At 49.6% G+C, this 24,578-nt stretch overlaps 9 protein-coding genes across 9 annotated transcripts; 5 read left to right on the top strand and 4 right to left on the bottom strand.

The window, feature by feature from the left end:
* Nucleotides 1-305: 305 nt before the first annotated feature.
* On the top strand, nucleotides 306-3,138 carry N7447_010534 (transcription factor domain-containing protein; the record flags this gene model as incomplete). Its single annotated transcript, XM_057234796.1, has 6 exons — nucleotides 306-404; nucleotides 454-520; nucleotides 580-1,030; nucleotides 1,093-1,271; nucleotides 1,322-2,369; nucleotides 2,436-3,138. The coding sequence occupies 6 exons, from the start codon at nucleotides 306-308 to the stop codon at nucleotides 3,136-3,138; spliced, it is 2,547 nt and encodes an 848-aa protein (XP_057081016.1).
* A 692-nt stretch (nucleotides 3,139-3,830) lies between these two features.
* N7447_010533 (phosphoglycerate dehydrogenase) lies at nucleotides 3,831-4,781 on the top strand (the record flags this gene model as incomplete). The annotated part of the gene is made up of 1 exon (XM_057234795.1): nucleotides 3,831-4,781. One exon carries the CDS (start codon nucleotides 3,831-3,833, stop codon nucleotides 4,779-4,781), a length of 951 nt encoding a protein of 316 aa, XP_057081015.1.
* A 973-nt stretch (nucleotides 4,782-5,754) lies between these two features.
* N7447_010532 (peroxisomal copper amine oxidase) lies at nucleotides 5,755-7,904 on the bottom strand (the record flags this gene model as incomplete). The annotated part of the gene is made up of 2 exons (XM_057234794.1): nucleotides 5,755-7,736; nucleotides 7,790-7,904. The coding sequence occupies 2 exons, from the start codon at nucleotides 7,902-7,904 to the stop codon at nucleotides 5,755-5,757; spliced, it is 2,097 nt and encodes a 698-aa protein (XP_057081014.1).
* A 1,006-nt stretch (nucleotides 7,905-8,910) lies between these two features.
* Nucleotides 8,911-10,545, top strand: N7447_010531 (Aldehyde dehydrogenase N-terminal; the record flags this gene model as incomplete). Its single annotated transcript, XM_057234793.1, has 3 exons — nucleotides 8,911-9,038; nucleotides 9,104-9,472; nucleotides 9,534-10,545. The coding sequence occupies 3 exons, from the start codon at nucleotides 8,911-8,913 to the stop codon at nucleotides 10,543-10,545; spliced, it is 1,509 nt and encodes a 502-aa protein (XP_057081013.1).
* Nucleotides 10,546-11,246: 701 nt separating this feature from the next.
* N7447_010530 (uncharacterized protein) lies at nucleotides 11,247-12,851 on the bottom strand (the record flags this gene model as incomplete). Its single annotated transcript, XM_057234792.1, has 1 exon — nucleotides 11,247-12,851. The coding sequence occupies one exon, from the start codon at nucleotides 12,849-12,851 to the stop codon at nucleotides 11,247-11,249; it is 1,605 nt and encodes a 534-aa protein (XP_057081012.1).
* A 1,689-nt stretch (nucleotides 12,852-14,540) lies between these two features.
* On the bottom strand, nucleotides 14,541-17,016 carry N7447_010529 (Kelch repeat-containing protein; the record flags this gene model as incomplete). Its single annotated transcript, XM_057234791.1, has 7 exons — nucleotides 14,541-14,899; nucleotides 14,975-15,516; nucleotides 15,573-16,526; nucleotides 16,589-16,757; nucleotides 16,803-16,843; nucleotides 16,888-16,942; nucleotides 16,992-17,016. 7 exons carry the CDS (start codon nucleotides 17,014-17,016, stop codon nucleotides 14,541-14,543), a joined length of 2,145 nt encoding a protein of 714 aa, XP_057081011.1.
* A 1,924-nt stretch (nucleotides 17,017-18,940) lies between these two features.
* On the top strand, nucleotides 18,941-20,248 carry N7447_010528 (uncharacterized protein; the record flags this gene model as incomplete). Its single annotated transcript, XM_057234790.1, has 1 exon — nucleotides 18,941-20,248. One exon carries the CDS (start codon nucleotides 18,941-18,943, stop codon nucleotides 20,246-20,248), a length of 1,308 nt encoding a protein of 435 aa, XP_057081010.1.
* Nucleotides 20,249-21,026: 778 nt separating this feature from the next.
* Nucleotides 21,027-22,289, top strand: N7447_010527 (M20 family metallopeptidase; the record flags this gene model as incomplete). Its single annotated transcript, XM_057234789.1, has 1 exon — nucleotides 21,027-22,289. One exon carries the CDS (start codon nucleotides 21,027-21,029, stop codon nucleotides 22,287-22,289), a length of 1,263 nt encoding a protein of 420 aa, XP_057081009.1.
* Nucleotides 22,290-22,517: 228 nt separating this feature from the next.
* On the bottom strand, nucleotides 22,518-23,447 carry N7447_010526 (type 1 glutamine amidotransferase; the record flags this gene model as incomplete). Its single annotated transcript, XM_057234788.1, has 1 exon — nucleotides 22,518-23,447. One exon carries the CDS (start codon nucleotides 23,445-23,447, stop codon nucleotides 22,518-22,520), a length of 930 nt encoding a protein of 309 aa, XP_057081008.1.
* Nucleotides 23,448-24,578: the final 1,131 nt, after the last annotated feature.

The raw sequence follows: 24,578 nt of genomic DNA, 5'->3' as shown, positions 1-24,578 counted from the left end.
AGTGAAATAGGAAGTTAGAACTAGAGTAAACTCAGATAAGAATAAGAATACGATGATATATATATACGGTTAATAGCCTAAATGGTATAATTAATGCACATAACTCGAAATCAAATCTCCCGATGTCAGCCCCAAACTAGGGAATTCCGGCGGGACATCACTTCTCCGCATTCTTCTCTCCGCAACCTGGTTGTGGTATAGGGTTTTTTCCCTAAACGCCACGGCAATGCCCTGGATTTTTTGTCCATCCTGGCCCAGGCCATTTTCTTTCTTCTTCTTATCCCTCTCTTCCATGTAGATGTGCCATGTCTCGTCCTCAGGTTAGCATCGACCGTCTCACGCCCCGCCGTGCGACGGTCGAGCCGCGCGAAACTATGAACTGCAAATCTTGTCGCAAGCGCAAGGTCTGTCCGGTTTTTCTGCTTGCGATTGGCTGTCTCTAACTCGTTATAGATCAAATGTAATCGCTTGCGACCGAGTTGCGAGGCATGTAAGGTCTTCCAGTGCCCATGTCTTTATGGTAAGTCAACTATATCCCCTTCACATCACATGATTCCCCCGTTGATCTTATGTTTGAAGATGCCGTCCCTAAAAAACGGGGCCCCAAGACCGATGTACTGGAAGCTCTTCTCAAGCGGGTCGATGGGTTGGAGAAACGACTCCACGACGAAAAGAACCCCATTTCGCCCACTTCCCCTGATACCCCAGACGATCCCCCGAGCTTTCCCACCCGTCGCAACACCATCGATGCTTCGTTTAGTCTTTACTCTTCGAGTGATGGATCTGCTCTGTCATCTTCTCTCTCACACCATGTGGATCCCTTTCCTAGGCCGACCGGCCACGCAACAAGTCTTCTCCAACAGCCTTCGCCGAAAAATGGACCTTTATCAGATGCGATCCTCGATATTTACTTTGAGCGGTTACACGGTAAGCCATTTTATATACTAGACGAGGCGACCACACGACAGCGCCATCAACTGAACCAATTGCCTCCGTGTTTGGCCATGGCTATTTCGGCAATGACAGTGAGGTAAAACCGCCAAACTTCCAAGTCTTGTCACATGCTTTACCTGTTTGACTGACGAATCACAGATACACAACCTCGCCTGGTCAAGTGGAACAGGCACTACGTACCGGGCTCGATGCGGCGCTACAGGCACGACGCATGATTGAAGTCGACAATCCTACCGTAGAAGGATTGCAGACTCTATTGTTACTTTCGCAAGCTTTCTACGCCTATGGTTTGGGAAAGAAAGCTTACATGACATTCTGTACGCTTGGACTTGATCCTTCTTGAATGAATTCCACTAACGATGATCAGCAAATTGCGTGGCCATGATCGTCGCTCTGGATTTGTACCGCGAGGCCCCCTCCAAGCTTAGTGTCGCGCCTGCCGAGCGAGAAATGAGGCGCCGGCTATTCTGGTCTGTTTACCTGATGGATAGATTCATTAACTGTGGATCCCGACGACCATGTCTGATTACTGATCATTCGGTTGTTCTGCGCCTACCCTCTTGGTCACCACATGCAGCTGGTCTGAACATGGAGGGAGAGCTCTTCCACGTCGGCCCGAACATTCAATATTCCGCCGACGCCAGGCGCAAATCACCAAGTGCTGCCTCTTTACTGATTGATATCACGCGCATTCTTGGTGTCACTAATAAGTATCTGGCGGCTGGTGGAGTCAAAGGCGACTCCCATTTCCCATGGCATGCGCTTTCTAATCTATCTAAGATCCGACAAGAATTAGATATTTGGGCGGCCGGTACGCAGGACGTCTTTGCATCTATCGATGCATTGTTCGGCCACCCCGAGAGCACAACGCTTTTGCTAAGCAAGTTGATCTACCATCTGGTGCACTGTTTGATTTACCGCCCGTTCCTACCCATTGACCTGGTGGAGCTCCGAGGTACGGGGCAGCACCAGTCCTGGCAAATTGAGGCCACGAACTTGTGCTTCTCGCACTCCAATGCCATTGCAGAGCTAGTTGAACTGGGTCGTAATTCTCCGCTGATTGAGTGGCCTGCTTTCGTCGGCTACTGTGTGTGCACAGCGGGGACTGTGCACGTTCACGGTGTGCACTACAAGGGCCACGAAGGTGAAGTTTTCTCTTCCAGTGCTGAATTCCTGACTCGGGAGATGCACCAGCTTGCTTGGTTGCGCAATATTTGGACTGGCGCGCAGCATCAACGAGAGCTGCTCCAGACGATCTATACGTGTCACTCCGAGTTGGTCCGCAATCTTGCCAGTAGCCCAATGCGTTTCTCGCCAGTCTTCCACCTCGAAGACTTCCTCGACCGATATCCCGGTCTGACATTGGATGGGTCACATGTTCGGCTCATAGATGCGGGGGATGATCTGGCTCTAAGGTAAGTCACCTGCTGATTTTCATTTTTTTCGTAAGCACATTATATGATCACTAACTATGAGGACAGTAATGCAAACTTCATCGACCGTCAAGACCACTACTACCAACGGCCCCTCGCCGCACCCTCGTACCAAAATCCCTCGTCTTACTTCTCAGCTACACGGCCTGGGCCCTCGACGCCATTAACATCCACCCAGGGCTCAGATACCGACCGTCTCCATTCCCATTCTCAGACCCAAAAATCCTCCAACCCGGCCTCCCTCTCGCCCACCCTCCAATTCCACGCGATGCCAAGCCATCAACACCAGCAATCATCATCCCTACCCTCCATCTTCTCCCTTCCAACTGGGACAGACCTATCCGGTCCCAGCATATCAGAAAACACCCACCTCTCCATCCCAGGCTTCTCCCCTTCAGCCTTCGGCCTTTCCCCACCAGCCTTTCTCACCGACGGCAGCCTGAACATAGCACCAACACCGCCCCCAAACCCACAATACGCCACCTTCCCCTTCGACACTGTCCACGCAAACATAAACGGAATGGCGCAGTCGGCCCCGACCCCAGGTGCCCAGTCCCAAACTAGCGGCACCCACACCACAACCGGCAGCGAGGGCACATCTGAAAAGGACCCTTTCCTGAGCTTGCTGGAACAGCTCGCTGAAAATGAGAACTCGCAGGGCGGGCCTAGTGAGCTTGACTTCTTTTTGACGGGCACCGGTACCATCGAGAGTGGTTCCGAGATTCCTATTGAGAAAGATGGTGTTTCGTAGGTTGAAAACTAGTGTTGTGGATTATGATTCCCCTGTATATATTCTTGTTCGGTGTATATTCTTCGCTGTGTAGCTTGTTTGCCTTTTCAGGCTGTGGCTGAATCGCCTGATACCCATTGTGCTAATTGTCTTTATTTGCCATGTGAGATGGTGTGCTTGGGTATATTTAGTACCTAAAGAAGAGTACATATCTCGTAGGTCTAGTGTAGAGAATACACAAATTTACTTTCTATGAGAATGCCTTGCGATATCACGTGCTTATTATATACGGCTAGCGTACAATGTCCATTTCCCTTTAATAGTGTGCTTGGTCCTTCACTTCTTGATAAACTACACGTACACTTCCAACACATTTTACACTTGTACTCAATTCTACAATGAATTTATCATATAATACCCTTCTCAGAGCTAGACAGAATTACACCGTTACTAATTTTCATCCATCTAATCTATTTTCTCGGTCCAAAGTTCACCTGACCGGTCTTACCAAGTCACATGACATTGGTCGTCGGCATCTGTACCTTCCTCCGGGAGTAGTTACCCCGGTCTCGGCGGAGCTCCGCCGAGACCGCGGGACCCCCGCGTTGCAACAGATTTGTCACTCCCCTCGGCATAAGAAGCTTGACCATCCCCTCTTGATGTCGCCCAACCAACGCCTCAATACTATAGCAAAGCATCTCCAAACCCCCAAAATGAAACTCCTCTACCCTACCTCTCTCCACATCGACACTAAGTCCCTGGAAGGCTTCTCTGTCGAATTGCATCCCTACGATGTCACACAACCAATTCCCGAATCCCTAATCGACGCCGACTTCCTAGTAACATGGAACAACAAAGCCTCGAACCTCCGTGACGCAGCTTCCCGCATGAAGAACCTCCGCTGGATCCAGTCGTTAGCAGCCGGTCCAAATGATGTCCTCGGTGCGGGCTTTGACGCTTCCCGCATCGCTATCACAACCGGTTCCGGCTTGCACGATGAAACAGTCGCTGAACACACCCTCGGTATGCTCCTCAACGCTGCTCGCCGCTTCTATGAAATGCGCGATTACCAGTCCCGCGGCGAGTGGCCCGGCCATCTCGGCGGCGCTCAGCCTGATCGTGCCCCTGGCACTTTCCGTACCCTCAAGGGTGCTAATGTGACTATCTGGGGATTCGGAAATATTGCCAAGTGCCTTGCACCTGTGCTAACTGTGCTCGGGGCTAATGTTACCGGTGTTGCACGGAGTACAGGCGTGCGTCATGGGTATGAGGTTGTTGCGGAGGATCGCTTGCAAGAGATTCTCCCCAGGACCGATGCACTCGTTATGATTCTGCCTGGATCGGCGAGTACCAATGGCGCGCTTAGTGCTGAGCGCTTGGCGTTGCTGCCAAAGCACGCTTGGGTTGTTAATGTTGGCCGAGGCACTTCTGTTGATGAGGATGCGCTGCTTGAGGCGCTTGAGAAGGGTAGCATTGGTGGAGCGGCGCTGGATGTTTTCTCTGCTGAGCCGCTGCCGAAGGAGTCCAAGCTTTATGCCGCGCCTAATCTTATTCTCTCGCCTCATGCTGCTGGTGGACGTCCACGTGAGGCCGAGGCCCTTATTGCGTATAACCTGAGACGACTTCTTGCTGGCCAGGAGTTGAAGAATGTTATTTCAGCTTGATGTGGAGGTTGTTATTCAGGTTTCTTGTTTGATAGATTTCATGAGTACATATACATATACATAGATGAAGTGGAGGTTAGATGCCACACGTGGACGTTTGCTCTATAGGCCTCTCGCAATATTAGTACGTGTGTTATTAGCCTGAGATTATTTGTGGAGTGTCTTAAATTTGACCAATAATTGTTGTCAGTATTGAGAAATCTCGTCTATATCATCCTCCCCATCCTCCCTATTGACCAAGAAATTTCTGGCCATTTAATTACCTGGAAAGTAGCTATTTCCACCACTTGCAATAGGCAACTTGCATTCCAGCAGCATACGTATCTGTGACAGATTAGTACGTAATGTACTCAAGATGAACAGATAATTATCTTTATAAACAGCAATTTCATAGGTAGTAAAAGGGCTAGAAAGCTTTTGGTTGCTTCGTACTCAGAATCTCAGTCGCACGAAGAAAATCGCTCTCGAAACTGTTGTTGGCGCCTTTATATATTGGTGTCGCTCCCTATGTATGTATTGGGTACCCCTCATTGCGACACAGAATGCATAATTTAATACATGCACAAGCTTTGTTGTGTTAGTGAAAATACTTATGGGAGCCTTTGATGTATAGTGGCTAGGAGAGAGGTAGGAAAATGAAGGGCGAAGGAGGAAAGAGGAAGAGGAAGACAAAGATTATGATATAGATAGGCGCCTGCAAACAAAAATGCCAGCCTTATGCTGTCAACGAGTTCTTACATCAATGAAAGAGAGAACCTGGAAGAACACACAGAGGCGACACAAATCAATACAGAATTCCAAGGGGAGATTTAGGATCCAATGCAACACAGAGCTAAGTGATAAGTTTGATCAAAATTTTATAGAAACAAACATGACAGGAATATGTACGATCTACTATGTACAGCAAAATAAATTCAAATACCACCCATTTCCAAACACCATACCATGAATCATGCCATCGCTCTATCATCCCTCACATGCGTGATTTACTAGGGGCACAACAAGAAGAGGGGAACGCATTCTTGGACTGGGTATCAACACAAATAGCCGAAGGCGGAACCCAGAGACCAGGGTTCTTCTCAAAGAAGTTTGACGCGCGCAGCATGATGCTAACCGGCTCAGCAGGCATGACAGGGAAATCCTCAGTACGCGGGAAATGCGTCAGACCAAACTGCAAGTAGCAGACGATGTCGGTGTTCTCGATGTTCTCATTGCGCTTCGCCCAGTCGGCAATGGTCGGGTTGTAAGGGTGTCCCTCAGAGCCGTCGGACTGGCAGACATAGTCACCAGCAGGGAAGAGCTCGTAGTCCTTGTAAGGAGTAACCCAGAGGGGCTTGCGGGCGAAAGCAGCGCGCTTCCAGACGACGCTGCCGGGCTTGGCGAGCATAGGGGGGCAGTTGTTGTTGAGGATCTTGTAGGCGACGGGCTTCTTGGCGATGGTGTTCATGCGGTTCGGGTTGATGATGTCCCATGATCGGTTGGTCTCGTAGCAGTAGTCTGCGGCGCCCTCCAGGGATGTGCGGAGGGGGGTCTTCTTGCTGTAGAAGCCGTTGCCGTAGGGGTTCTCTGGGGAGCCTACGGCGGCTTCGGCGGAGACGGCATCGTTTTGGACGACGGTGTTGTTTTGACCGTCGATCTCTGGGTCGATACGGAGGGAGAACAAGTGCTGGTGGTTATGGGCGTTGATGGAGGGGGCGACTTCTGTGCCGAAGGGAGCGGCGGTTTCGGTTGGGTGCATGCAGTAGGTATTCAGCATGCCAGTAAGTTTGACCTCCAGCTTGTAGGTGCCGTCTAGTGTGAAGGTGTGGTAGAAGCCGTATTCGTAGTTCGCGGCGGTGATAATTTGGGAGACGATGAGCTTGCGATCGCGGGCTGAGATCACTGTGCCGTCACGGAAGTCGGTGTGCTTGTAGAGAAGGCCGTTGTCTTCCTCGTGAATGCAGATAGCGTTCTTGACTACGGCGGCCTCACCCTTGGAAGTAGACATGACACCATCCATGTAGTGGATGGCACCCTTGCAATCACAACCCAACTTCAGGGAATTGGTCATCAGGCCAGTGCCGTACTCTCCAACATCGAAAGCGTGCTTCTTGTGGTGGGGCTTCTCGGGGCAGCCATAGGGAACAACCATCTCAACGACGGAGATACGGTTGAAGAGAGTGCGCTCGCGGTCCTCGTACATGTCGTGGGTGCGCACGTCGGAAATAACAATACCCTCGCGGTAGTTGAAACCAATGTGCATCTTGAAGTTGGCCCAGGTCAACTCGTTACCACGGACCTTGAAAGAGACACCCTCAGGCTGGGTGATGTCGATGGGCTTGAGGCGATCGTGTTTGTACTTGTCGCCAATGAATTTAGGGAGGTAGTTGTGTTCCTTGAGAGGTACAGCGGTTCGCTCGCCGTTCACGTAGCGAATGTCAACGCTGAGAACCTCTTCCGTCTCGGTGTCGGCAACAACACTGAAATCCAGAGGGTGGGCGTATTGATTATCGAACTCGGAGCTGCGGTAGTAAGCCAGACCCTGCTGGAGGCGGTGATCGAATCCCCAGCGCTCATCGACACCGATAGCCCATGCGTCAAAGAACACCTTGCTCATGTCGGTGATACCGATATCCTTGCAGGCATGGATGACGCGGGCGTCCTTGCGGGCAACACGCTCCATTACGTCGAGGTCCTCCAGCGTGAGGGTAGGCATAACGTCGTGAACATCCTTCCATTCCTCAACTTTGCCAGTGGCGAGGTTGGCCACCACCTCTGCAAATTTGTTGGTTTCGCCCACAATGACAATGGCGAAAGCACGACGCGCAGGAGCTGGGACGGCACCAGCACGGAATGCCCGGTATTCTGCTTTGCGGGGTTCACGGAGTGTGAGGCAGTTGAACTTGATAGACTTGGGGTTGGCATAATCCCGGATGATCTTTGCTGCCTCGGGAATTTCCTTAATAGAAAGTTGGTCTAGGGCTCGAAGTTAGCAGCACTCTCGGAGTTCATGTAGAGGCATGTCATACCTAACGGGTGCGGAGTGGTTTGAGGGAGCATGGCAGCGGCGGCAACACTCTCATAATCCCCCTCACGGAAGATTGTGTAGCCGGGAATTGACTCGGTATCAGGGGCGGACGCCATGATGAAGATGGGCAAGGGGTATCAAAAGGAAAGAGAGAGTTGTAGAGCTGTACCATTCCAAAGCAGCGATAGACATTATATAGCTAATGGACCTTGAATATCTGATCAAATTCCCCCGCATGTACCTTCCCAGTCGGGTAGTCGGGATCTCTACAATATAAGAGTCTCAGACAAAGCGAATGCTCCCGAGAGTGGGTTCTCTCGCCGTTGCTCAGTTTCGGTTAAAGTTTGGAGAAGATGTCTTTTTGCACGGAATTTGTCTGAGACTTTCATTCTATGCCATAATATCTTTTGCGTAAAGCGTTTGCCATCAAAGTCTTCCAGCCAATCGCATTGCAATCGCTCGGAAAGATGTGTTGGCCACAGCTAGGTGTTAGCCTAATAAGGCAAGTCTTATAGGAAAGACCGTGCGTCGACGCTAGGCAAGACCCCAATTCGACAATATCTGATCTGATAGACTAATTAGGGGAGATGCGGCTGGGCAGGGGGTTGCCAAGGCGTTAAATCAAGCTTATTTTTCAACCCTTGGAACCCTGGAAGGTTCCGTCGCATGGAGGTTATGTAAGCTTGGCCTTCTGGGCAGTCCACGGTGAGTTATCATAGACCTTTCACCTTTAATGTGTAACAAAACTGCTAGATATTTAGATTACATATGCAAACAGAAGAGCAATTCATCGACGATATCATATCAACCCAAAAGGTAGCCTGTGCATGGACTTTCCTATTTTGGGTTAGCTCGGCCCATCAACGCCCGTCCCAAGTTAATCCACGTCTATCCGCGTTGATCCATATCAACCCCCGTTTTAATTCAAAAATCCGGAGGATCTCTTTCGTGTGGGGTGCCCAATGTATCCGATAAGGTGCCTGAAATGGCATGTCCATCCGAAGCACTTATCGCAATTTCCATAACTGAGCTTGGGTTTGAGAAGTAGTTACAAATCCATCTCATCTAGCTTCACTATCCTTTCTTACCAGAAGTCACTTACAACACGAAGCACATACAATCATGGCCGACTTGTCTGTTCAGCTCACAGCCCCTAACGGCCACACTTGGACCCAGCCCACCGGCTTGTTCATCAACAACCAATGGGTCAAGGGTTCGACTGGCGAGAAAATTGCCAGCGTCAATCCCACGTACGTGAGAAAATGAAAGCAAAGCCTCCATGTCTGAAGGACATAGCTAACTGGTGGTCGAATAGAACCGCAAAGGAGATCACATCAATCCACGCAGCTTCCGCCCAAGATGTCGACAAGGCCGTCAGGGCAGCCCGCTCTGCTCTGAATAACCCCTGTTGGCGCGACCTACCTGGCCTTGATCGCGGCAAGTTGATGAACCGTCTAGCCCAGCTTATCGAGGACAACCGCGCCACGCTCGCCACCATCGAAACGATCGACAATGGAAAGCCATATTCCGTTTCCTTCAATGACGACCTTACCGAGACCGCCGAGACAATCCGTTACTATGGCGGATACGCCGACAAGGTCTTTGGCCAGGTCATCGATACAACCCCGGATAAGTTCGCCTATACCGTACGGGAGCCCGTTGGTGTCTGTGGCCAAATTATCCCGTAAGTTCCATAGACCTATCATCAAACATTTTGAAGGCAATTGCTAACCGTGATACTAAAGATGGAATTTCCCCCTCGCCATGGCCGCCTGGAAGCTCGGCCCAGCCCTCGCCTGCGGAAACACAGTCGTTCTCAAGCCAGCGGAGCAAACCCCTCTCTCAATCCTCTTCCTTGCCAATCTCATCGTGGAAGCAGGCTTCCCTCCCGGTGTCGTGAACATCGTGAATGGACACGGCGCCGTCGCTGGAGCCGCGCTCGCGTCGCACACGGATGTGGACAAGATCGCCTTTACAGGAAGCACCGCGACAGCTAAGCAAATTATGAAGATGGCCAGCGTGAATTTGAAGAATATCACCCTAGAGACGGGTGGTAAGAGCCCACTGATTGTGTTTAATGATGCGGATCTCGAGCAAGCCGTTGAGTGGGCCCATATCGGTATCATGTACAACCAGGGCCAGATCTGCACAGCCACATCCCGCATTCTGGTACAGGATGAGATCTACGACCGCTTCTTGGAGGCATTTAAGGCTCAGGTTAAGAATGTCTCTAAGGTCGGAGATCCGTTCGAGCAGTCGACGTTCCAAGGCCCGCAGGTGACGCAGGCTCAGTATGACCGCATCATGTCTTACATTGATGTCGGTAAGTCTGAGAAGGCTACTCTGGTTGCGGGTGGCAAGCCTTTCACTGGTGTTGGTGATGGCAAGGGTTTCTTTGTTGAGCCTACTATTTTCACCGATGTTACGCCCAAGATGCGTATCTACCAAGAAGAGGTCTTTGGTCCTTTCGTGGTGATTGCCCGATTCAGCGAAGAGAAGGATGCTATTGAGATGGCCAATGACTCGACTTATGGTCTTGGAAGTGCGCTGTTCACGACGAACCTGACTCGGGCGCATCGCGTGGCCAAGAAGATTGAGGCTGGTATGGTCTGGATCAACTCTAGCAATGATAGCGATTGGCGTATTCCATTCGGTGGCGTGAAGCAATCCGGTATTGGTCGTGAGCTTGGGGAGGCTGGCCTTGCGGCCTACTCGAATATTAAAGCTATTCATGTAAACATGAAGTCTAAGCTTTGAGGGCGGGACTTGAAGGACTTGAAATCTACAGAAAGGACTTATTATATTGTACATAGCAAAATTGAACACTTAACATATGGCGATGCTCACCAAGGAAAATACTTACCTTGTTTCTTGCTCTTAGCCTTGCTTTCTGCTCTTATATTACTAAAATCAGATTTGGTATTTCCTACTAAATAACGTTTTTACTACCGTTGATATAGAAACTACATAGTGACATCTGAAGCAGCACATCGAAACTTTTGTTGTAGAGAGGGAAACAAGGTATTACTAGGTTTGCAGATTCATGTTTGGCATCTAGTGCTAGCCAGGGGAAACGAATATTTGCCTATCAAATGTGAAAGGAGAGGAGGGCAAGGCGCACGACAGCCCACACACTATTCGGTATCCCACAGCCAAAATGACTGCTGCGATCCAGCGTCCTTCCCTTATGCAGCATCGCCCTCGCCCCAGAATTCCACAGTATGTCCATGATCCACAACCATCTCTTCCAATGTCTGAATGTCAAGGTCCACCTGCGCCAGGGTCTTCAAAATGCCCTCGTAAACCGCAACAACAGCCGTACTGTTTGAACAGATTCTTTCATGCCCCTCAATGTCATTAAATGGATCATGTCTGAAGATTGCAGGACCGGGAGTCGGCAGCATCGCCTGGAGCAATGTTGGATGGAAGTTTTGATCAGCATCATGCAATACAACCTCTCATCGATCTTCCTTTTTTGGCCCAGGAAGCGGATCATTGGCAACCATATGGGCTTGAATGACCTGAGTAATCGACTCCTCAGTGTTGAGATAGGTGCGACTGCCCTGGACGAACCAGAACGACACAGCGATAACAAGCATGACACCAAACACACCAATAGCATAATTCATATCACCCCCCGAAGGGTTGGGGGCGCTAGGGAAGAAAAAGAAGACGGTCGTCACACAGCAATACACAAGGGAGACCCAGTTTACCGGTGCACCTAGTCTCCCAAGATTGAACTGGCCACCATGTGGGAGTTTGTCACGGCCCATTAGTAGTAGAGTCATGATGGGAAGCCCGTACGAGATGGTCAAGGCGATGGTGCTGACGCTGAGGATCGCGTTTAACACTGTCTCTGCAAACAGGAACAAGACACCAACCAGTGCTATAATTGCCCCCTGGAACCAGAGTGCCCTGACGGGGGATTTCCAGTAAGGACTGACTTCCGATAGGTAGGCGCTAAATGGAAGTCCACCGTCACGGGCAAAGCCCCAGGTGAGGCGGGATGCCGTGGTCACAATGCTAATTCCCTGACCGAGGCCGTTTGTGATAAACAAGGCAATGAGCACTGCACCGCCACTCTGACCCACGGTTTCTTGGACGAGTTCCATGAACGGTAGGCCGCTAGGTGAGTCCACCACTGTATTCACCTTTTGAATACAGAAGAGGCAGACCATCATCAAGATAAAACCGCTTACCGCTCCGGAGATCACGGAGAGATAAATCACCTTCGGGGCGTTCTTGCGAGGTGCAGGGATCTCTTCTACCAAGTGAATAACGGCGTCAAAGGCAGTCAGTCCATATGCCGCCTGGACTAGACCAATAAACCAGACAACGCCATCGGGCCAGCCGGTTTGGTTGATCCATTTTCCAAACGCGAAAGAGGCAGGCTGGTAGGAGAGACCTTCTTTCGTTCCCACTGAAATCAGCAGGGCAAGACAAAAAACAAAGAATAGTCCAAAGAACCAGACTCCGACAAAATTGTTCAGCCATGGCAGAAATTTCTCCTTCCGACAGCCCATCACATTGATCAGTGTGAGGGCAAAGACACATGCAATATAAACCACAAACTCAAGCCACCCCTTCGACGCACCAGTCCAGGCTGGACTGAACATGAGCTTCATACCGAGAAGGAAATTGGTCATAAATGCCACCTGCGAGGCGGCCAGTGTCCACCACCCAAAAACATTGATCCAAGCACACATGTACGATAGGAACCGTCCGAAGGGTGAGTCCCAGAGACGGTAGACCCAATATGCCTGTCCAAGGGCGGTGGGCATGCTGCTGCAGATCTCGCCCAGTGAGAGCGCTACACAGGTGTTGCAAAATGTAACAAGAGCCAGTCCCCACAGGATGGAGACAGGGCCGCCGTTGACCAGACCGTCGGCAAGATCCTGTGCGAAGGTTGACCATGTTCCTAGCACGCAGAATGCTAAAGCTAGCATGCTCCAGATGTTGAACCTGCGGGCCAGGATTTGCGCGTGGCCGAGTTCAGCGAGGTCGTTGGCATCTTGCGTGCTTTGGTCAATTGGTTTGAGGGTTGCTTCGGTTTCCACGTCCATTGTGAGGGAGGGGAGGTTTGGGAGCAAGGACCAAAGGGGGGTTTAGATTATTCGCCCGAGGGTCATTTCCCAACAACGTAATTGACGCTGTTGTGAAGGCGAGATACTGGATCTAAGAATGGGGTCGCTGGAACAGTTGTAGGAACTGGATGTCCCGCACTTCATTCACAAAACCCGGGGTTTTTGTCATTTTTTCTGGAGAACCCCATATGTGTCGGCCTCGGGGGCCATAGAGAGGGGCACTCCTACTGGAGATTCACCGAGCGTGGCCCACATGGTAGATCGAAAACGTAGAGCCATTTCACTCAGGTCTGTGTAGAGCTCCAGTTTTTTTTTACCCCACATTCCACGAATACTGAACATTCCCTCTGTGGAAGGTAGATGCGGGTTGTTATATGCAATGTTGATATATGATGTTTGGAAATATAAATATCCATATAAGGAATTGGCGGTGAAATTCTGATTTTGTGACACATAGGGGCTGTCCACGAGTTGAACATAACGGTCGCAACGCCTCAATGTAATCCCTCAGAATTCATAATTATTGACTGTGAAAGTGTTAGAATTGTCAGTGGAGAAGAAGTCAAGCTTGTTTTCATGCATGGACCTGCCTAAAACGTAAACACATCCAAGCACTAACATTCAACTTCAAACTGGACCATCTCCCCTGGGTCGCATATGAGATACCTTTTGGCGCAATTTGAGGCAATTAGTGAAATATGTCTTTGTCAATCACTGGGGAAGCACTCCCTATAGGAGGTCAGAAAGTATTATTTCGCTCACTGAGATCTTTGTTCGGCCAATCACAATCCGAGGATGCGTATAGCACCAACCCTCGCACGAATATATATGCGTGAGTTCTAGGATTTCCTGGGGCTTTTGGACCTTACTATTATTTGCCTTGACAAACGCTTTCTCAACATGCCTCCGACCGAGAAGCAAAAGGATTCCCACCGTCATCGCTCTTTCAAGGGATGCTGGACCTGCAAGAAAAGGAGGATCCAGTGCGATGAATTACGCCCAGGCTGTCAAAAATGTAGTTCCAAGGGGCTCACTTGTGAGGGATACGAGATCCGATTGCGCTGGGGGGCTGGTATCGCCTCCCGAGGGAAGTTCTCGGGAGCCGAGAAGCCCGTGAAAGAATCTATACCCCCACGATCGAAGCGAAGATGGGATATGCGAGACAAGGGCGACAAATCTCCTTCCCGGGATGAGGATGGTCAGCCTGTTCTAGTTTTTCAACCTCCGATTAAAGGTATTGCCAGCCAGTTCATTGACATCTGTGTTTCCAAGCTCACATGTTCTAGATCGAGAACCCCAATTCGTTGCCGGGCGAGCGACAGTTAATATACTCAACTCACCTTGGGAACCGGATTCTCCACTGAGCTCGGCTGTCAACAAGCATTTTGAGATACCTGTATCATTGGCCACTTTGGCTGCAACTGGCGTGTATGGTCGGGATCCAAATATGACGGGTCAATATACCCAGCATGCGGTTCGACGGAGTATATTGACGTGACTCGGGCTTATATTTGGGAATTTTGTACTTTAGCCCTGCAAATCACTTTCGTTATTATGAAATTATGACACAAACAAGTTGACCACGAGCAAACTGACCGATCTCTCTATTTCACATGCAAATGTTATCACCATATTAGATCTCAGATATATATATATATGATATTCATTTTATTCATCCTCACGAATCGTCGCACTGCCCTCTTTCCACCCCTTCTCTTCTGAATGGTCGGTCAGCTGGGAAACATCAGATCGATGGGCTGCTCGCCGGTTATCTGAACTATCAAAAGATTCATAAAAATGCGACGGCCGACCGCTCATCACGTTCTCAATCGACGTTGGCGATGCTATTGACAGTGAAGATGGGCGCCGGCTGTGGCCTGTTGGATAGGAGTACTCCGAGCCCGTCTCACTATAAGTTTGCGGTGAGACAGGAGATTGGGAGCCTCGTCTCGGATCGGGCTTCGGAGTTATACCCTGGGCGACGGAGGGGGCGTTGAATGGCGTGGGGAGTTCAACGGGTGATGAATCTGGATGGACGTCAGTAACAGTACTCGGTATCTTATTTTCTATCGGGGGTTGAATAAAGAAAGTCATCAACATACCCTGCATCTCATATAGCGCACCTCCTCCAGATTCTACCGTGCCAGGGGTCGCGGGCGAGACGAAGGAATCCGGCACAGTTGAAGCCTGTGTCATCGATGGCTGTGTTGTTGAGCGCTGAGTTGGCGTGGTATTCATTGTCTGTACTGTCTGCCCTGTCTCAGATCCTGGCCCCAGTCCAGAGGAGGCTGGGCCGCTCGCGTACATCCATTCTGGGCGACTGTTCCTATTTTTAGCCTCTATGGCTTCTGATTCGGCTTCCGCAGCCTTGCGTTTACGGTGACGTCGGCGAAGGAAGAAGAGTCCGACAAGGACCGCAATGATGAGGAGACCCAAGACTGCGCCGATTACTCCACCAGCCCAGCTGGGGAATCCGCTGCGCCCGTTGTGATCTTCCACGGAGCCACTAGCGCTGGTATCGTTGCTTGTGCTATTGTATGGCCAATATGTCTTGACAATCTTGCTGTACTTCTTGCCAAAAACTGTCCCTAGAGAGCTGTTGGTCCATGATGATGGAGCGGTGACGGTTGCACCTCCATCGGAGCTAATAAGGTGTCAGCCATGACCATTCGCTTTCTGCACTGCTGGGTCTATACTCACTTGCCGCCTATATGCTTTGTCACAAGATCTGGTACTTTGTACTTACTCCACTTTGCGGGATCATATTCATCCTCAAATTTCAGGGTGTTGAGATTAAAGTTGACAATGACACCGCCCTCCAAGCACCGAGTCGAGTCGACATGTTGACCTCCAACTGCCAGCATTTGATCGGGATATACTTTGATGCATCGATGACCACTGCGACTGTGTTTGTTTGTACCGCTGTACGCTTTGAACCACTCGAAGGAAGGCAGAGACAATATATACACGTCGTCGGACGGGTTGGCGTTATACTTGAGACCGTCATACCCCCCATAGATGTAGATATTATGAGATGATCCATCTTCCGCACTTGCAAGTACAGAGCAGAACTCCGTCAACTGCGGCGGTATATCACCCTTCGTTTTCTGGAGATACCAGGTTTTACTCTCGACATCGAAGACAGAGACAGTGTCCATGAATGTCGGGCTAATCCTTTTGCTCTCTGCCGTCCGTGATGAGTTTGCTTTGTCATTCCTGAAAAACAGAATGGGATCAATCACTCCGCCAATGGCAACTAAAACTCCGGACTTGGATACAGGTACCCAGACCAGTTCCGCATTGGAACGGGCAGGAATATAGCTCGGCAGTGTGTCGTTTGTCCACTTCGCGTCGTTCAGCACCGACATGTCCAGGGTGATTAGCGTATCGGCTGTTTGATTGGATTGTTGCTGTCTTAGATTGAAATCGCCCCAGTCCTGCGCACGCATCCCACTGAAGTAAAAGCCTAGGTTCTCACTGGGTGCGGAAGCGGCAGCGCCATTGGTGATATACCGTGTGACATTTGTAGGGAGATATTCTTGGTTCCAGCCGGGCGCCCACGAGGTTCTATAAGCGCCATATTGGTGCGCGGCGTACGTCAGGACCTCATTAGCTGACGGAGGCTTAGGATTTCCGTTATCAAGAAGCATGCCTCTGCAATACAGAGCCTCAGAGTCAGTGAGTCATTCGACGAGGGAGAGACGAGGGACGCCAACCCATAGAGATAGAACTCGTTGTCATTGGCCAACATTGTGCCATCAACGTAAGTCGGAGCTAAACTAGTAGAACCGCCAACGACAAGCATATCTTTGAGGATATGCATGAAATCCGATGTAGTGTTGAAAGAAGTGGTAAGATTTAGGTAACGGATGGTGGATTTCACATCTGCTGCTAGTTAGCTTTGTAAAATATCCATTCAGTTGCGCTTACTATCATCCGGTTGGGGTTGAACGCAACCATCATCATACTCTCTGGACTTGTTAGGGAAAATTATCTTTGACGGACAAGCTCATACCTTTGATACCATAGCTGCCCACCATCGAGGAAGATTGTATCGCGCAGGATATTCGCTACCCGGGTCAGTAAAAAAGAAGCAATTTGAAAAGATGAAGTGCCTACCACGTAGGCCTTGCCAGTTGCACATGGAAAAATTGACTTGAGTCTGATTATTACTACATACGGCCACTGCGCTGTCTACCAGCACCAGCACCGTCCCCAAAAGAAACCACATTTTTCAGTTGAGATGGTTGAGATCATCAGTTGGAATTTGCGAGATGATAGGTCCCATAGATATTTTTTTTTTGGATATCCAAATGCAAAAGGCAAGGGGCGGGGTCTCGGAACTTGTCATGCGGCTTTGTTTTCAGATCGTCTTTGTTGTCAATTGTCCCCGCTTTGAATACGAAGTAGCTCAAGGTAAAAAAACAGAAAAAGGAAAGATGCGACGCAGTGAGCCCGCTCAGCTTATGGCCCGAGTGGTCTGATCATTACCATGCTTGTGTTGATGCATGGCTAGGGTGCAGCTACGGAAAATACAACCCATCAACTGGAGGGACCCTACGTACTTTTGCTAGTTCTCGACCGCATTAGATGCATAATTATACGGGACGGGATATTATTTTCTCATAAACTATGTCGCTATGGGGCTATGCTGTCCGAGCTGATGCCCATCGGATGCGACTGCGGCACATTTTGAGCCTCGTGGGGTTGGGCGTTCTTGATTCAGGGGACCGTGCGTATGTATTGATGTCTGCTAATTCCTTCGATTTTCTTTGTGTAGTCTACCTTGACATCCTCGAAATTCCTTCTACAGACAGGTAAACATGAAGGATACGGTCGCTTGGTTGTCGCTGTTGGCGACTATCTTCGCTTTGGTGACATCAAGTCATAGCTTAATCAACAAACCTCCCACACTGCCAGAAAAGGTGGACGGATTGCCTGCCATAGTAAGAATCGGAGTTACACTTTGGCTTGGTGATGACAGGTCATGCACCGCTGAAACAGCTACCGAAACTGCTACGCAGACTGGAAATATCTCTCCAGGCGCCACTGCAATTACTATTACTGAGGCTACGACCAAGACTGTTAGTGGTTGTCGAAATGGTCCGACTCTGAATGTCATTGCCGATGTTGGTATTGGACCGGTGGCTGCCGCCGCGAGTGTGGGTATAGCGCTGCCCAAAATTGGTCCTATAGAAACAATTACGGATTACACAACCGAGACCATTACATCGTGTACATGCACAGATGACTTGACATCAACACCAACAACCTCATCGACACCTACAACGACAACCAGGTGCACGACGACATCGACGCCTACAACGACAACCAGGTGCACGACGACATCCACATCTACAACGACATCAACGCCAATAACCACAACGACAACGACATCGACGACACCTATAACCACAACCACGTGTACAACCACGTCCACATCCACATCAACATCGACACCTATAACCACCACCACATCAACTACAACATCTACAACCACGTCGACACCCACAACCACAACCACAACCACACCTATAACCACCACAACGACAACGACATCGACAACGACGCCTATAACCACAACGACATCAACTACAACGACATCAACGACAACGACATCAACGACAACGACATCAACGACAACGACATCGACATCTACAACCACGTCGACACCTATAACCACAACTACATCTACAACTACATCAACACCCACAAGCACAACCACACCTATAACCACCACAACGACAACGACATCGACAACGACACCTATAACCACAACGACATCAACCACAACGACATCAACGACAACGACATCAACCACAACGACATCAACGACAACGACATCAACGACAACGACATCTACAACTACATCAACACCCACAAGCACAACCACACCTATAACCACCACAACGACAACGACATCGACAACGACGCCTATAACCACAACGACATCAACTACGACGACATTAACGACAACGACAACAACAACGACATCAACTACAACGACATCGACACCTATAACCACTTCAAGCGTTACCACTGTCACTATCCCAGGTACGTTATCACGCATGCAAAATTCGGTATTATTACAACAGCTAACACTACCAGAATCACCAACAACCAAAACAGTTCCCCCATCTAGTACTACCACCACGATATCTGCCTCTGTATGCTCCAGTCTTACCAGTAATCCATCCTACACACCCTCTGCTGTGTTGCCAGATGACTATACCTGGGGCTGCGCACCCGGGTATCTCTGCAAGCCACCTCATACAGGTGACCGCTCGGGATGCAACGTGGAAGCAGGTCTCCCTGAGCCCGGATACGTCTGCAATCCCTCAGACTGCATTGTGGCCCCGCCTCTGGACGTCCATCCATCTTGGCAGTACAATGTCTCGAACAATTATTACAACCTCAACCCGGAGGACTTCGGTCTCGACTACTCCATCTTCCATTTGTCGGAAGACCCATCTGCAGCCAACAGTAAACGCTACATGTCCCTGTGGGACTTCGATGTCGCCCAAAATACAAAAAGGGCTGATATAACGAACATTCCTGATGTGTGTTACAATGATTGCAACGGTGCTGCGCTTGTACCGGAAAAGCTTGGAAAGACATCCGAGCTTTGCAAGAGCGACTCGCCGTTCATGGAAAATTTGGGTGTTTGCGAGGAATGCATCACCAACAACGGCGAATCTGGTTCCGATGCATATTCATCCAAAATGTTACCGACGTTTGTACAGTGGCTGAATTACTGCTCCGATATGGTCACTTCCACGACACAAGAAAGTACCACTAGCACTAAAACAAAAACCCCGACGACGACCACCCGGGTCACCGATAGAACCACTACTACAAGCACCGAAGCAACGACAGCAGCCACAGTCACAGGTACCCAAGCCACCAGAACCAAAGTCCCCAGCACTGAAGAGACGACAGCTGAGCCTACAAATACCGTGTCAAAGAGCACTCAGTCCACCGACAAAAGCACTACTGGCACTGAGAGAGAGGAAACAACCGGCTCAGTGGTAACAACTTCCTTCTCTGGACATGTTGTGACAATCTCAACGTCAGGCTCGCTCGTGACAAGCTCAGTACCTAGGTCAATTATCACGACTTCGGTATCTGGCTCGCTTATTACAACTTCATTGCCCGGCTCAATAAAGACCACGTCGAGCACTCTGGACGCAGGATCAGGCGATGAAAGCACATCTGATAATGCTTCGGGCAGCACATCGGGCGCGGGTCGCGGAAGTCAGACTGATTCAACAACTACCTCTGCACCTTCTCCGTCCTACAATGCGGCACGGTCCATAAATATTCCTCGTGTTGGCTTAATGGGTCTATTGTGGGCTGCTTTCGCACCACTCCTTTAGAATGGCTTTGCTGCGTTTTTGATTTATTCGCCAGATGCATGTTATGTATTTAGTTTTGATAATAGTGGATTTATTAGTCCATTCTAATTGGAAAGTTTCCTTTGAAAGTTTTCCCACCTCAAGGTACGAGATGTAGAGTGATATTGAACTGACCTTCAGAGCTTAGGTTGGCTAAGATTCCTGATTTTCTGGGGCGGTAGTTCCTTCCAATTCGTACTGTTCGCACTTCCCAATCTCTCTGTCTCTTCCGAGGTCCGTATATGACATTCTTTCGACCCATCAACATCCAATAACATCATGAACCCTACAATAGCAGTGGCAGCTGATTGCCAAGTCCCACTGGTAGAAGCACCAACTTTTGCAAAGTCCGATACATTCGCATGATATGCATTTTTGAAACACGCTTATTGAGGGCGATGCTGGCCCTTCGATGAAACGAAAGACACGGCTAGTATAGGTACAGGTAGAGTTGGCCCCTACACAATCTAAACCCCACGATACGATTTGGCTGCCTCTTGTTCAAAGACTGAACGGCTGTCCGGGAAGAATGTGCGAACTGGTCAATATTAAATGTCGATATGCAAAGGCCATTTTATATCCGTTCAAGTGTCTTATATCGGAGGCTGTTTATGTGGATAAGATGAGTCATGGCGTGTTCTCGCAGGTGGGGGTCCCCTAGAGCCCGGGGCCCCTTGGCTGAATAATCTCCCTTCCTGCCCCGTCCGGGGGCAGAGCATCAGTTCCCCTCACGACAGTTTCCTAGCACATCATCCACAAAATGACTCAAAAGACGTTGTCAGACATATTAGCCACTGCCGCAGTGGATTTGGCCCCTTATGAAGCTCTCTACAAGCATTTCCATACGCACCCTGAGCTGTCGCTACAAGAGAAGGCCACCTCTGAAACCATCGCTACGCATTTGTCTCAGCTCGGAGCCTATGAGATCCACACAAATATCGGAGGGTACGGCCTCGTAGGGGTTCTGAAGAATGGCGCTGGAAAGACAATTCTTCTTCGCGCTGACATGGACGCGCTTCCAGTCAAGGAACTCACCGGACTCCCCTACGCGAGTTCGGTGACTATGTCTGATGCCGACGGCAATGAAAAACCAGTGATGCATGCATGTGGCCATGATATGCACATTACATGTCTCCTCGCAGCTGCTGAAATTTTGGCCCGTACACAGACAGCGTGGAGCGGGACTTTGATTGTACTCTTCCAGCCGAACGAAGAGCGGGGCGGAGGCGCCCAGGCAATGGTTGACGATGGACTTTACTCCAAGATCCCCATGCCCGATTACGTCTTTGGCCAGCACGTCATGCGAATGCGAGCGGGAAGTGTTGGTTCCCGGCCTGGCACGATCATGGCTGCTGCCGATAGTTTGAAGATCACACTGTACGGCCGCGGTGGTCATGGGTCAATGCCACATCAGACCGTAGACCCCGTGCTCCTTGCTGCACATGTTGTTGTTAGGCTTCAAGACATTGTGAGTAGAGAGGTGGATCCGAGTGATCTTGCTGTCGTGACGGTCGGGAGCCTGCAGGCCGGGCAGACGGAAAATATCATTGCGGATCGGGCGGAAATTGGCGTTGATTTTAGAACTGTCAAGTTGGAGACTAGGGAGAAAATAATTTCTGCTATCCGGCGCATTGTTGAAGCCGAGTGTATTGCCAGTGGGTCGCCAAAACCGCCGTTGTTCACACCAACGAGGCGGTTTCCGCCCACCGACAACGATAAACAGGTGGCCTCCCAACTGGCCGCGTCCTTCGCAGACCATTTCGACGACTTTGATGATGATACTCCAAGGACCAATGTTAGCGAGGATTTCTCCACGTTGGGTACTTCTCAGGGACTTCCTTGCTCCTTTTGGTTCATTGGAGGAATTGACCCAGAGCTCTGGGATAAGGGCCAGAGAAAAGAAACACCCATGGAAGAGATCCCTGGCAATCATTCGGCTTTGTTTGCACCGGTGATCCAGCCAACGATGAGAACCGGAGTGGATGCGTTGTGCATCGCGGCTTTGACATTCTTGAAAAAATAGCCATCGGAAGCCTACAGTGGCTCTACCCGCCTCGATGGTTTGAAAAGCGAATGATCTGTATATATAATGCATTACTTGCAGCTTTGGCGGGAGATTCCAAGTTCCACATTGCACAGGTATGGCCTTTGGCATAATGTATATTTTATTCTGCAATTTCATTCTATTCATTTTCGCTCCGCGAGTGGAAGAAAATATGCCACTTATCTTTAATTTCTCACCCTCCACATGTCATTGTTCACAGCCAGCCAAGAAGGATACCACAGCAGAGGCAAAAGCCTTGGAATCATCTTGACCTTCCTCAAGCTCATCCCCGACTTGTTCCAAGAACAGCGCCAACTTCGACTCCTTCCATCCCATGATAGGTGCAGATTCCAAGCACATCTTGGTCATGCCAAAGACATCCATTTCATAATGACCCTGTACAGACAGCACTCTACCAGGGTGGTATAGCCCCTGAATAGGGCAGATGGGTGTACTTCCAATATTAATCCATGGCGCAGGCAATGAAACCGGCGGCGAATCGGTAAGCGTAACAGCAGTTCCCTTCTCAACGGCCATCACCCGATCGCCATGGAACATCTGAATGCGCAACTGTCCCTCGGGAAGATCGCCGAGCGCACCGGGGAACGACTGCACGAATGCCTTTTCCAATTGAACGGTATAAATTCCGACCTCACGACCGAGAGGGCATTTCTCAACCCAGACATCGCGGACCGGGTCTTCCACGTTGCGCACGAGAGCGTGCGAGATAAGTTGGTGTCCGAAGCATGTCCCAAGGATACGGACTTCCGGGTATTGGTTGTAGACTATTTTGACGAATTTCTCGAGTTCTTGCATCCATGGAGAATGGTCCATTTCGTATACGCCGGGTGAGCCGCCAGTGATCAAGACTGCGTCCACTGGGAATTGCACGGGGATTTGGTCCTCGCCTGCATGACCGCGGAGCTTGTATAGGTCGGGATAATGGCCTCCTCGGATATCATATGGAGTAATCTTGACTTCGAGTTGCTCTTTCTCGGAGAAAAGTGTCTGATTCAGACGTGAGGCAGTCTCGCGGAGGATGGTTCGGAAGTGGGCACTGCAGAGCCCTCTAGCCTCGTATAATTTGCGAGCTGGAATATCAACGTCTAGGACGGCGATATGAATGTGGTGAACCATTTTTTTAAAGTGTGTTTACTGGGATATTGGAAATTATGGAGGGTAGAAATGGCGCGAAGATTTCAACCTTGGGTGCCCTACTAAATAAGATAATTTCCCCATACTAACTCCGACAGAATTGGTAAACAGTTATGTAAGAGGTAGCTTTGTTCAATGCAGGATTTCGTATAATAAAGGATATCGTCAAAATACGGCGAGTTACTCCAACTCCAACGGAGAAATTAGGTAAAAGCTAACGTTTCTAAGCTTATTATTCGATGAGCTTATTTATTTTTTCTCGATCCACAATATCTTACACCGAGTACTACTTAGATACTTTTTCGGTAGAAGTAGGGCTCCCCGAGAATAAATCGGACTCGAATGTGATGTGCTGAGCCCTAATTCCACCTCGAAGCTGTTAGAAAGCTTCGGGAAATCCACCCGTGGACGGTTCCAATGATATTTCCCCGAAGCCATTTCCATCTCCCCTCCACTCCTGCTTTATGACATTTAATCGCTCACCAGACCTCTATTCACAATACACTTCAGGCTCATGGACCCCACAAGAGTCGGGCATTGAATGTTTGTCGATACACGGAGCATTCCTTGAAACTCTAAATTACGGGTAGAATCTCACATTCAGGACGTCGCATCAATAGTAAGCGCCACAGAAGCTGATACCTTCACAAGTTAGACATGATTTCTTTCTTTTTGAGCACCGGCAAAACTTAATAGTAGGCCAGTTGGTCAGAGTTATTATGGAGACAAGGTCTTGTAGCCAATAAAACATGGTGCTGGCAGTAGAGGAGACCGACATGTATTCCAGACTCATGAAAAGGGCGTAGAACGAGATTACAATCCAGGGGACCGAAAATCTGTCAAGTTGAGTGAAGAACTTTGGGGTTTGTCTGTTCATCGCCAACCTAATTAATATCCTAGTCCCTCCGAGCATGTTTGAGTTGCCCGAAGACCACGCCGAGGTGATTATGACAGCATTAATAATTGGTAGCACTCCATTGATACCGGCCAGAGTAGCTGCGATCACAAAGGGAGACCGAGAAGCTGTCCCACTAGGATTGCTGAGTCTAGGGTCATTGGAGGGGACCACAGGCCAGCCATGAAGATTAAAATGACTGAAAAGATGAGGTCAGA

Source organism: Penicillium robsamsonii (assembly GCF_028829455.1).
Source record: "Penicillium robsamsonii strain IBT 29466 chromosome Unknown utg000007l_segment0_segment0, whole genome shotgun sequence".
NCBI lineage: Eukaryota > Fungi > Ascomycota > Eurotiomycetes > Eurotiales > Aspergillaceae > Penicillium > Penicillium robsamsonii.
The sequence above is the reverse complement of the archived record's forward strand: the minus strand, read 5'-3'. Positions and strand labels throughout refer to the sequence as shown.